This window comes from Apodemus sylvaticus, chromosome 9, assembly GCF_947179515.1.
Source record: "Apodemus sylvaticus chromosome 9, mApoSyl1.1, whole genome shotgun sequence".
In the NCBI taxonomy this organism is placed as follows: Eukaryota; Metazoa; Chordata; class Mammalia; order Rodentia; family Muridae; genus Apodemus; species Apodemus sylvaticus.
The window spans coordinates 21,400,366-21,413,459 of NC_067480.1; the positions used below are offsets into that span (position 1 = coordinate 21,400,366).

Genomic DNA, 13,094 nt, shown 5'->3' on the forward strand with positions numbered 1-13,094 from the left:
GCAGCACTGAGCATCTGAAACTAAAAATCTCCATCGTGGAAACGTGAGAGGCTAGAAGATGTTACCATGTGGCATAGCAAATGAGAAGGGGAGAAGAGAACAGAGGGAAAAAAGAGGAATACCAAACAGTGTTGGAAATAACAAGTGGTCATCAGATTGGGTGAGAACTGGAGAGGACCAGAAGACTGGAAGACTCTTTCCTTACTGCTAAGACCAACTGGGCCAGCAAGGTGGGTGGTATGAGGGAAAAGTAAAAGTAAAAAGAGAAGACAGAGACGGAAAGAATATCATTAACCATGAGATGTGTGCCACTCACAATGTATTGGCCCAGAGCTGTTCAAAGAAAGGAAGACTTTAATATCACTTGAACATAAAACCAGAGAATAATATTTTACTCTGGAGGCAAGAGTGGATCACTAAGGAAATAGATGGAGACCTGCAATGTTTGGGCAGAGGAGAAATGGGAAGAAGCCTGCTTGGAGGTCAGTCCATGAAGGTTTCCTGGGCAGGAATATTAGAGGAACAAAGGCTGGAATCAGACACACACAGGCCAGGCACCTGGACCAGCCCCATGAATAGAAGCCGGCTGGTTGGTGATACCCAGGATATTGGATGGCTGTGAGACTCAGAAGCCACTCAGTGAGAAGCCAAGAAGAGAGGAGGGTGAGGATGGGGAGCAAGACAGGCAGGCACACTCAGGACTCGGCCGCAGGCTCCTGGTCAGTGCCAGAGAGAACCTTAACTCAGCAAATCCCCAGAATCTGCCAAAAAATGGCGACCCTCCCTCCACTCCTCACGTTGTTGTAGCCACCGAGACTTCATTCTTTCTTGGAGACATCTCTGGTAATAAAGGACCCCTTGGTAGTCATAAGCAGCCAAGCCAAGTTTTAAAGGTAGTGTGAATCATGAGTTTAACTGTGGCTTCATCTTACTGGATGTTGAATAGATATATTGGGGGCCAGCTTCAATATAGGTTTCTCATGCTTGCAGCATGGGATGCCCCACAGGAGGGCAGCTTCAATAGCAGAGGAAGGGGAGGAAACAACAATATGTAAACCAAGAGGCAGTCTGCAGAGCTATCCTTAGCCAGTCATTATACTAGATCAGTGTAAAGATGGGTCAGCACACAACTTCTCAGGGCCACAACCTTGGATGCTCAGGGACTTGTTCCTACCTACTGACATTAGCTTCAGTGATGAACAAAGGGGAATGGGCTAGGAGGACTCTGCTGTCATGTAGCTTCGCTGGGAGATGTTGAGAGTGGTTTCCACACTTGTCTCAAAGACTCTTGTCTTAATACCCCGCCTTCTGTCAAAGCAAGATTGAAAGGGATTCGTAATGTTTCCAACTATGTACCATTTGCTTTATTGTGGTGAGAAAAATGCCTTGTTCACATTTTATCAGTGCCTGAATAATGTTTTTTAGTCATGAAAGGTGTGGTAGGTGGGTAAACGGATTAAATGATGGAAGAAAGGAATAAAGCCAGAATTCAGTAAAGGAAAAAAAAAAAGCAAATCAGAATAAGAAAAAAAAAGCAAATTAAAGACAGCTCTTATCCTGCAAGGATGTTTTCTTTCCTTCATGTTGATTTCATCCCTACTTGCATCCTCTCTTCATAAGGCTGTGTCTGTGCTGCAGCCTCCGCAGGGCGTCCTTCACATCCTTGTTGCGTAGACTATAGATGAGGGGGTTGAGCATGGGGATGACCAGGGTGTAGAAGACAGAGATCACCTTACCCTGGGCCATGGATGCCACTGCTCCAGGCTGTGCATACATGACAAACACAGTCCCATAAAACAAGGACACGGCCATCATATGAGAGCCACAGGTGGAGAAGACCTTGTGCCGCCCTGACCCTGAGTGCATCCTGAGGATGGTGACGGTGATGTAGCCATAGGAAACCAGGACAGCTAAGGTGGTGCTCACAATGATGAACCCACAGAGGCCAAAGAGGAAGAGTTCATTGAGAGCTGTGCTGGCGCAGGCCAGCTGGAGCAGTGGGGGCACATCGCAGTAGAAGTGGTCAATACGGTTGGAGCTGCAGAAGGGCAGCTGGAACGTGAGGCTGGTCTGCACAATGGAGTTCAGGCAGCCTCCACAGTAGGTGCCCAGGACCAGACGGGCACAGGTCGTAGAGCACATGGTCACAGGGTACCTCAGGGGACTGCAGATGGCCATGAATCGGTCATAGGCCATCACAGCTAAGAGGAAAGCCTCAGTGGTAGCCAACAAGGAGAAAAAGAAGAGCTGGGTGGCACATCCTGCAAAGCTGATGGCTTTGGAGGCAGAGAGGAAGTTGGCCAGGGCATTAGGGGCAATGGCAGAGGAGTAACAGAGATCGACAAAGGGCAGGTTCTTGAGGAAGAAGTACATGGGGAGTGCAGGCGGGCATCCAGGGTGATGACCACGATCATGGTCAGGTTGCCCAGGACGGTCACCATATAGAGGACCAGGAAGACAGCAAAGAGCAGGGCCTGTGTCTCTGCACCTCCCCCAAATCCCACCAGCACAAACCCGTGCAAAGACACTGTGGAGAGGCTTCCATTTCTATGGACTGCTGTGGCCATGAGTGAGGACAGCTAAAGGGAGGAAGCTGAGGTCAGAGAGAGGGAGAAGCTCTCATTGGTGTTGTCGGATGTTCCACAGCCTGCAGGTACCTGTTGCTGCCGTTGCTGTCCACTGTGCAAAAGTTCACCAGATGCTCCGCTGTGCTGGTCTAACCTAAAAGCAGACATTCCCTCTGATTTTTGATTCGTGAGGATGTGCTGAGCCCTGTCTTGTATGAAGCTGAACTGTGCATCTGAGGGTGCAAAGAGATTTCCTGAGCCAAGAAACTCTTAGTGACAGACTTCAGCATCCCTACAGATGCCTCTGGGTTGCTCGCTATCCACCTTCAAGGACATTCCTGAGTGACACCATTTAGGAGCCACTCTTGAACCCCACCTCCCTATCCTTCCATCTTACCCACTGTCCTTAAAATGGACATGAGGGTCTGCTGATCCTGGGGCTGTGCCTTTGTTACCTGCAGGGCTCTGATCTCCCCTAGGTAGCTCTTACTCTAGGCCTGGTCCATAGATGCAATCAACATGTAGAACCTCTGTTTACTTGAGCATCTTAGGGGTTTCTGCCTGTCAGCATCTATATGTGATGTGTGGGCGTCCTAGGGCCATGTTCTGAGAAACAGTGAGATTGGTGCCCAGGCATGTTGACTTCCAACTTAATCTCCCTGACATCTCTGTTATCTACTTCACTTCAGCTTTGGGGTTTACATTTTCAATTGGAAAAGCAGACAGAATACCATCTGCCTAGTGCCTGCTCCCTATTCCCAGTTACTTTCTCTTCATCCTAGGGACAACAACAGTAGGAGAGGATCACCCTTTTGGGGCCGGCCCTGGGTCACAACTCTATAGGTCCCTGAGATGGATGCAGGAGGCTTCTGGCATTGGGAGCCTGGCTAGATAGGGCCAGGTGTCTACTCCACATCACCCTTGGGGCTCAAGGATGCTATGAATGGGATGCTATGGGTTTGGTTGTTGCAAAACTCACCATTGCCATCCTCAGTGTACCACATACAGTGGGGACATGGATCATTGAGGTCCTGTTTGAGTCCACCATATACTATGGAATACAATTTCCCAGTGCAAGCTCAAATGGTCATTTTCTCTTCATCTTAGGGTACACAGGGCTCTGTGTTCACTCTTGACATACATGCACCATGGGTGTCTCAGGACTGACCACACAGGTTTCCATTGTGGTAAACGTGATGAGTATATGCATGCCACATCTGGATCTTTGCTTTCTGCTGGAGCAGGGACCAACCTGGTCTCTCCAGTTTTCTAGGGATACAGGATGCCCACAGAGTCAGTGGAAAGAACGCCTTGTGGTAGTGAAATGAAGGGATAACCTGTGTTCACCTCAGCCCTGCCCCTTCTGAGCCTGAACCATCCCTGCCTCTTGTGATCTGGTTGAACATAGAGTTTTATTCCGCATACCAGCAGAATTGGAGATTTTATTTAATGAGCTGAGCCTAGGGTGGAGGCTCCAGTACTACAGGCTCTGAACAGGTTCTTCGGGGCAGGAACAGTCCTACTGCTAAGGCAGTCTATCTCTTCCTACTGAATGTTGATCCTGCTACCCTCTAGCCACCAACTCTCCTACATTTTCAGTCCTGACAGGTGAAACACTTACCATATCTAGGTGACAGTCTGGTCTGCAATAAGGTTACACAGCCAGCACCTATCTCCCAGCATCCTCAGGCTGGCAAGCCTGGTCTTTTATGAAGATGGGCATCTGTGGTTCCTGTTCATAAGGTGATTTCCAGCTTTCTTGGCAGTGGAACAAGGTAACTGTGGACAGAGGTGGGCACCCAGGTATCTGTGAGGGTCTGGTGTGAATGCTTTTGCTGTCTCAGGTTCTAAGTCCTGTAAAGAGGGAAGACTCCTGCCTCCCTTGCCTTGGTTTTTCTCTGTTTCCTCTCAGACAGGCAGTGTGTGTTGAGTTTGCCTTGCTTGGGAGGATTGTCTCCATCTAGCAGGGCTGGGACTCTTGGCCTCCAGTGTCCAATTAGAAGGAGGCCATTCTCTGTGGTGTCTGGAACTTCACCCTGCCTCTGAGCTTCAGAGGTGCATCATTGGCTCCAGTCAACCTCTTTCTCATGGCTTCCTCTCTTGGTCTATTGGCAGGATGCTTTGTTCCTCAGAGACTCGGGGGAGGACCATCAGGAGTATGGCAGAGTCATGTAAGAAAGACCAGTGCTCCTCATTAGAACAGTCTCCCAGGTGGTGTAGTTCCCACCCCCAGCCACAGCCCTTCCCCTGCTGATCCCATCCACTTAAATAATTAAATTCCTTTAAGCAATACAATTCCTGCTTAAAGGGATTCAAAATCCAAGGCAGTAATAATAGCAACTATCCAAACTAAGGGGAAGTGCTTCTCCTGGACTGCAGTGAGCCGTTGCTCTCCCCCAGTGGTTGACCATGTGTCCCCTGGTGACTGCATGCCTGTGACTTTGATTGGTGTCTTCATACACCTGGATCAGAGTACTTACCAGTCCTGGACTTGACACTTTCCCTGATAACATATCAGGCAGTTTTACATCTTTTTTTTTTCTTTAAAAATTTTAATTTCAAGTTACGTATATGTGTTGAACAGCCTCTCTCTCACACCCCTAACACCCACTGTTTACTTAGCTCACTCCCTTGGTGTTGCTTCCTGTTCCCCCAGTTTTACTTCTCCCCTTATGGCATAGGTACACATATGGTTTTATGTATCTATGTAAAATCTGGGATCCACAAATAAGAGAAAACACGGTACTTGTCTTAGGTTACTTAATATGACTAGCTCTCGTTGTATCCAATTTCTGACAGATGAAATAGGTTGATTCCTCTTATGGTTGGCAAAGTCTCATTCTGGTTGCATACCATGCTTTTCTCATCCACTGGACACCTACGTTGGTTGTATGACTCAGCTATTTTAAATGGTGCTATTTTCAACTTCGAGAACACTTTGCCACCTCTTTCCCAGAACCCAATGGTGGAGCCATGTTATTCTGAGGACAAGCAACTTAAAATGGCGTTTGGACTGCTACTTTGGCCTCTTCAACATAACTGACTTTCCATACAAACCAGAAGTTTCCACTTCAACCATCTACTTGGAGAATGTCTTAGGTTTTATGTTTTGTTTTGTTTGCTTTGGTTTTTGTGATAGTCTAGATAAATCCTCTGTAATGTTTATAACAAATTTTTTTTCTATTTTATGTCTGTCTATTCATTTATTCAACTGTGTCCTTTGGTGTACAGAAGTTTTGTTTTGTTTTGCTTTGTTTGCTTCTTCTAATTTCATGAGGTCCTATATGTTAACTATTGACCTTATCTTCTGAAAAGCTAGAATCTTTCTGAGGACATCCTTGCTAATATCCTTGTCTTGGAGCACTCTTCACAAGTCACTGCTTGGTTGATGCCTGGGTTTGATGCTTCTGTCAAGCTTCTCTTTGTGTCCGACAAGAATATTGTCTGCTTGTTCCTCTAGTCACAGACAGTCCAGCATTATCCTTTCTATCCTGGCCTGGAATGCATCAGGGATGGGTTATATGTGCCTCTGATGTGTTTCTGCTATTTGTGCCCTATGAGTAGCATCCTATGTATATATCGGTTAGTCACAGACACACTGTTTCCCTTCAGAAACACGGAGTCTGTCTCTGTATGGCAATGGAGGCCTAGATTTCTTATCACTCATAAAAGTTGTTCTTCACCACCTTCACATGACACACGTCTGGTAGACATGGTGAGCTGGTGCTCAGTGAGCACATCTATACCTCTTAATGGTGCAGTTGTGTTCCTGTGTCTCAGATGTTTGTGGTTCTGTTTCTGAAAACTGTTTTCCTAATGAAACACTGTGACCTTGACTGTAGTGAGTTCCTGGGTTAACCAGGCTTTGCTATGACTCCTATGATGGCAATGGGAAGATAAATAAGTTCCCTTCATGTATTGCCTATTTCAGCCAACTAGCTTTTGAAATGTTTATCTGATTAAATTTTTATTTTTAAATTGCTTTTGAAAAGCTATTTTCACCTTTTGAGTCTGGGTTACCTCACTTAGTATGATGTTCTCTAGCTCCATCCATTTGCCTAAGAATTTCATGAATTATGGTACCACTCACTAATAAGTGGATATTAACCTAGAAAACTGGAATACCCAAAACATAATCCACACATCAAATGAGGTACAAGAAGAAAGGAGGAGTGGCCCCTGGTTCTGGAAAGACTCAGTGAAGCAGTATTCGGCAAAACCAGAACGGGGAAGTGGGAAGGGGTGGGTGGGAGGACAGGGGAAGAGAAAGGGGCTTATGGGACTTTCGGGGAGTGGGGGGCTAGAAAAGGGGAAATCATTTGAAATGTAAATAAATTATATCAAATAAAAAATTTAAAAAAAGAAGCTAGAGATGTGGTAGTTGTCAAAAGAAAAAAAAAGAAAAGCTATTTTCTATATTTTATTGAGAATTTTGTACAATATACTTTGGATATATCTCCTCCCCCAACTCCTAAATCCTCACATCCCTTCCTATCCACTCAATCCCATGTTTTTTCTCTCTCTTAGAAAAACAAAACAAAACAAAAATCCCAACCAAACATCAATAACAACTTCACCAATTCAGTTGAACTTTTCTCCAGAAATTCTACCTCTTTGTTGAGTTCTGTTTTCACATCTTGGCTCCATTATCTCTATACCCTTTGGTTTTCTGTCCTGAGATTATGGCCATGTCTTCTTTGAGTAATTTGAATGTATTTATCATTGTTCTTTTGGACTCTCTCAGGAAGATCTTTGAGGTCATTGTCTTAGTCAGGGTTTCTATTTCTGCACAAAAATCATGACCAAGAAACAAATTGGGGAGGAAAGGGTTTATTCAGCTTACACTTCCATGTTGCTGTTCACCAAAGGAAGTCAGGACTGGAACTCAATCAGGTCAGGAAGCAGGAGCTGATGCAGAGGCCATGGAGGGATGTTACTTACTGGCTTGCTTCCCCTGGCTTGCTCAGCTTGCTTTCTTATAAAACCCAACTCTACCAGCCCAAAGATGACACCACCCACAATGGGCCCTCCCCCAATTGATCACTAATTGAGAAAATGCCTTACAGCTGAATCTCAAGGAGGCATTTCCTCACCTGAAGTTCCTTTCTCTGTGATAACTCCAGTTGTGTCAAGTTTACACAAAACCAGCCAGTACATTCATTCTCATTGGGGTCTATTACTATAGGATTAGTCATTTTTTGGAGAGCACATGCTGTCTTAGTTTTTTGGGGTTGTTTCTGGTTTTATACTGGAAGTTTAACATCTGGAATTGGCTGGTTGAGTGGAACTGTGGGCCTGAAGCTGATGGTCAAGGGGAAGCTTACCTGTCATCAGAGGAGTCAAGGGGAACCGTGTAAGTGTAGAGGAGAGTTCACTGGGACTTCTTACCCACTGGTGCTAGGTACTGTGCAAGCAGGAGAGTCTGGGCCCAATAGTGGGGTCTGAGGGCTCCTTTCCTGTCGGCAATGGGAGCTGGACATGCTGGGAAAATTTGGACCTACAGATGGGACTTAGGGATTCTTTATCTCTTGGTACCAGGGCTAAGATGGACAGGGGAAGTTTGGGTGGAATCTCATGTAATCCTAAAATGCAATTGGGTTTAGCTGTTGGTCTGTGTCTCTGAATTGCTATTCTTGTTGTATGCATATTTTCATGTGATATTAATACAGAGTTTTGATTTCCCCGTCAGGCTGGTTATCTGGGTTTTTTCTTTCCCTTTCTTCTGTTCATTCTTTTTTTTTTAAATCAGTTATTCAACATTGCCATCACAAGCTCATCCTAGTTAAAACACAGAGACCCAAGAATTACTTACAGTCTGGCTTGGAACTAAACAAATACCACCAAAGACAACAGTTTAAAATCTAACCCCAGGGATGTTTACTTAGGTTGTGCAACAGCAACAGCAAAAGTTTGAGGATGAACTGAACCAAATAAATACGTGATCCCAATGCATTCTGTTCTGTCAAAAGCTTAGGTTCAATGTTCCTTCAGATATTGGTAAATCTGCTTTGCTACATTAATGTTGTGACCAAGATTCCAACTTTAAGGTTGTCATAAATTCATATGTTCCTAGAAGTTCTCTGTGGATATGTGTTAACTGGTGTTTACATAATAAAGTCTTCCCCAAAAAGATTTAGTTCAAATTGATATATAAAATGAAAATTCACACATAATTAGCATACATTTTCTTTAGCTAATAAGTAGATAAGGTACAAGGCCCAGTTCCAAGCTCAGGCTCTCAATAGGCTAGGTTTAGCCACCTGACCTTATATGCCATAGATTCAAGTGATGGCTAGAGTCAGAGAGAGGAAGTTTAATTAATTTAACTACATTTTTCGGAGAGAATAGCAAGGTCCAGCTATACCTGAGTCCATTAGTGGGACACTGATGAGAGTTTTAAGTTGAAATGGGATGAGAATTGGGACAGAGGGCAAGTAGAGCTGTGTGGTTGGTCATGTTCATCACTGGAGGTCTTCTTAGTTTTAGAGAACAGCCCAAGAAACCCCTTGTTGTTCGAAGGAAAAACTGGTTCTCAGGGGGTGATTACTTCAGCCTCCAAAGAGCAACCTCATCCTTGTAGATAATTGTCCTACTACAGTGCTGTCTACCCTGAGAGACATTGATACTCCTGGAATACAAGGGGATGGAAGAAGGCACACACAAATGCCAAGAGGAGGAAAGCATATAGAAAACTATCCAAAAGCAAGCAAGAAAACAAGATTCAAACCATGCATAAACTATTCTAGTGATGAGATTGTCTTTTGCACAACCCTTCCTTCCATCCCCAGGATACCTTCTTTTACATGGCTGTATGTTTCTGTCTCTGTCTCAGCCTCCACAGGGCATCCTTCACATCCTTGTTCCGAAGACTGTAGATGAGGGGGTTGAGCATGGGGATGACCAGGGTGTAGAAGATGGAGACCACCTTGCCTTGCTCTTTAGATGCCACACCTCCTGGCTGGCCGTATATAGCAATCCCAGTTCCATAAAACAAGGACACAGCTGTCAAGTGGGAGCCGCACGTAGAGAAGACCTTGTGCCTCCTGGATCCCGAGTGCATGCTGAGGATGGTCACAGTGATGTAACCATAGGAAATCAGGATTGCTAATGTTGCCCCCATGAGAATGAAGCCACAGATGACAAACATTACCAGCTCATTGACAGAGGTGTTGGCACAAGCCAGCTGGAGCAGCGGGGGCACATCACAGAAGAAATGGTCGATGTAATTGGAGCCACAGAAGGGAAGTTGAAAGGTGAGGCTGGTCTCCACAATGGAATTGAGGCAACCTCCACAGTAGGCAGCCAGCACAAGGCAAGCACAGACTGTCGGGGACATGGTCACCGGGTAGTGCAGAGGACTGCAGATGGCCATGAAGCGGTCATAGGCCATCACAGCAAGAAGTAAAGCCTCACTTGTTCCCAGGAAGGAGAAGAAAAATAGCTGTGCAGCACAACCAGCAACTCCAATGGCTTTGGAGGAATAGAAGTTGGCCATGGCTTTGGGAGCAATGGCAGAGGAGTAGCAGAGGTCGACAAAGGACAGGTTCTTGAGGAAGAAGTACATGGGGGAGTGCAGGCGGGAATCCAGGGTGATGACCACGATCATGGTGAGGTTGCCCAGGATGGTCACCAGGTACAGTGTCAAAAAGATAGCAAAGAGCAGGGCCTGGGACTCTGCACCTCCCCCAAATCCCACCAGCACGAACCCCTGCAAGGACACTGGAGTGACACTTCCATTTCTGTCATCAGCTGTGGCCATGAGTGGGTTCTGCTGCATGGAGGAAGATGGAGGCAGAAGGAAACAGTCCTCAACTCTAAAGGCACATGTCCCATGGGGAGCTGAGATGCATCCATGACATACTGTCCACAAGCCCAGAGGCCTGGATCACCTTCCAGATGAACCAGTGTGGTCTGAAAGAGGGCATTTCCTCTGAGTTTTAGTTCCTGGAGATGTGCTGAGCCCCGTCTGAGCTGAGCTCTGAGGATACAAAGAGGGTTTCTGAGTTGAGTGACTCTCAGGTACAGACAGACTTTCTGTGTCCCCATGCTTGCCTCTGAGTTACTTGTTCTCCACCTCCAGGGACATCCTGGGTGATGCCATTTAAAAAGACACTCTCAAGTCCCGCCCTGTCTCACCAACTGATCTTAGAATGGACATGAGAACCTAATGACCTCCCAGAAACTGGCATGGGTGATCTTGTCATCTCAAGGTTAGTCTCAGAGTATGGAAACAGCGCTCTCCAGACTTGGGCTATATCTATGTCCCCTGGGGACTCTTGACATCATCTGGGCAGGTCTGACTCTCAAGGCTAATGGACAGCTGTGATCTGTGCAGACTTGGCTTCATTGAGAGGTCCCTGCTAGTGCCAAAATGTTAGAGCTTGTGGCCTAGGCCCATGCATGCCCTGACTAACACCAGGGCTGGGGCCCCACGGCATGGGACCTGATTTCACTGACAGCTCTGTCTCCTTATCTACTTCAGCTTTGGGGGTTTAAAGGATCTTGTACTGCTACTTCCAAAGGCTTCCTGTGTCATCAGTACAGATGTCCTCTGAGTCCCACCCCATACCTTCCAGGCCTCATCGTAGTCCCTTACTCAAAAATATTACAAGGGTCTCTCACCCTTCCAGAAGTTGAGCTGTGTGATCCTTCCCTCTCCAGGCTGAAAAGAGAGCAGGGAGTAGCCCTTCCCAGGCTGAGACTGAGCTACTGTCTGTCCCATGTAGGACAACATTTTCTCATTCCAAGCATAGAGTTGAGTCACTATCAGTGTATGCCGGAAGCCAGGGGATTCCTGTCAATGTTTTGTTAGATAGAACCTGAAGATGAGATAGCCCAGTTCTATCCTGTCAAAAGCACCAGGGAAGAGTCCTTTGATATATCTGGGACATCCTAATGCCCTCAGAACCGATCTCACTGCCAATTATGCTTTGTACTTCCAGTTCAAGTTTGGAGGAATTAAAAGATCCCACTCTTTCCCATTTGAAAACCAAATAGAATTGAATCTGCCCAGTGCTCTCAGATCATCCTTCTCACTTTCTCTTACAGTGCTCACAGCATTGAAAATCTTGGAGTATCCTGAGTGGGGCTCACTGTGGTCACTAGCCTATTGGTACACACTGGACTAAGCTGAGAAGTTGCTGTGCTGATGTGATGTGTGTTCTCTATCATTCCAGGGATTAGAAGAGTTCTTGGTCTGGATGAGATCATTTTTCTGTGCCCTCCACTCGCCTAAACAGTTCTCCACAGTTCTCACATGGCTATGAGTTGGTGGTTGAGGGTCCCCTCCAAGCCTACCATGTACTGCAAAGCTAACTTTCCCACTGTGAGCTGTAGGGTGTGCATGGAATGACTTTGTGCTCACACTCTTGAGACAATGATCATGTGTCACAGTACTGACCACACATAGATCTCCATGGTAATAATTATGGAAAGGAAGGCTGGTCTGTTACTTCTTGTTAATTCCCAAACATGCTTGATCTCCCCAGCTTGCTTATCTATTGCTATTTCTGGGATGAGAGAAAAGTATGGGTTGAGGACATTTCTCTGCTGTGAGAGAACTGGATGATGCAGCCATTACTCACCTCAACCCTACTCCTGATGAGCCAGGGGCAGCACTGCCTCCTGTGAGCTGCCTGGAGGCAGAGCTTCAGTTCACCTGCCTGCAGAGTTGGAGCTAGTGCTCAGTAAGGTTGAACAAGGGTAGGGTCCCCTCAATACTGCACACCCTAAACTGTGCCAAGCCCAAAGATGATCAGGGTAGGACATGTCAGCCTAATTATTTACCCTTCTGATCTCTGATCACATAGTCTCCTACTCCTCACAGGTGACCTTACCTTTCATAAGTGAGTCAGGTCTACCCCAAGGTCACACATCCAACATCCATGCACCCAGTGCCTGTGCTGGTAGGCTTGGTCCGTGATGCTGAGGTGGACATCAGTTGATCCTGCCTCTTAATCAGATCATTCATGGCTTCCTAGAAAATTGAGTGAGATGACTGTGAACAGAGGTGGTCAGCTAGGTCCCCCTGAGGATCCAGGATATGCAGGTTCTGGCTGTGACAGATTCTGGGATTTGTAAAGAATAAAGCCCTGTTCCTTTCCTTGCATGCTCTCCTGTCACTAAAAGTAGGAACCTATGTGGAGAGGGAGGTCATAGTGCTGGAGAGGATGCTGTGCTTCCAGCCATGCTGGGGCTCTTGGCCTCCAATGGCCAATTAGGAAGGTGCTGCCCTGCTGACAGCTGGGAATCTAACTCCCTGGGCTCCAGAGGTAGAAGACTGACTGTAGCCAATCCCTATCTCATCACCATACAAGCCCTATGGGTTGTCAGGAAGCCTCAGTTTGCAGGGACCTCTGGAGTTACTATCAGGATGACAGCAGAGACAACTCAGGAGCACCGGTGTTCAGTGTAACTTATTAGAGCAGTCACCCAATGGTCAATGTGTCCGTAGCCCATCCGTCATCTTTCCATGTTGATGGGAAAACTACATTGAAAAGAGTCCTGTGAGGAAGCTGGTCAGTTTAA

At 46.3% G+C, this 13,094-nt stretch overlaps 2 protein-coding genes across 2 annotated transcripts; both read right to left on the reverse strand.

Annotated features, from left to right (window-relative positions):
• Positions 1-1,596: 1,596 nt before the first annotated feature.
• On the reverse strand, positions 1,597-2,567 carry LOC127692670 (olfactory receptor 12-like). Its single transcript, XM_052193272.1, is given in 2 exon segments — positions 1,597-2,378; positions 2,381-2,567. Coding segments are annotated over 2 exon segments (969 nt in total).
• A 6,799-nt stretch (positions 2,568-9,366) lies between these two features.
• On the reverse strand, positions 9,367-10,326 carry LOC127692810 (olfactory receptor 12-like). Its single transcript, XM_052193408.1, has one exon. It carries the CDS (start codon positions 10,324-10,326, stop codon positions 9,367-9,369), a length of 960 nt encoding a protein of 319 aa, XP_052049368.1.
• Between the last annotated feature and the right edge of the window lie 2,768 nt (positions 10,327-13,094).

What these genes read in the sequence shown, in the direction of transcription:
- LOC127692810 (XM_052193408.1), bottom strand. Translation starts at nt 10,326, where the DNA reads ATGGCCACAGCTGATGACAGAAATGGAAGTGTCACTCCAGTGTCCTTG.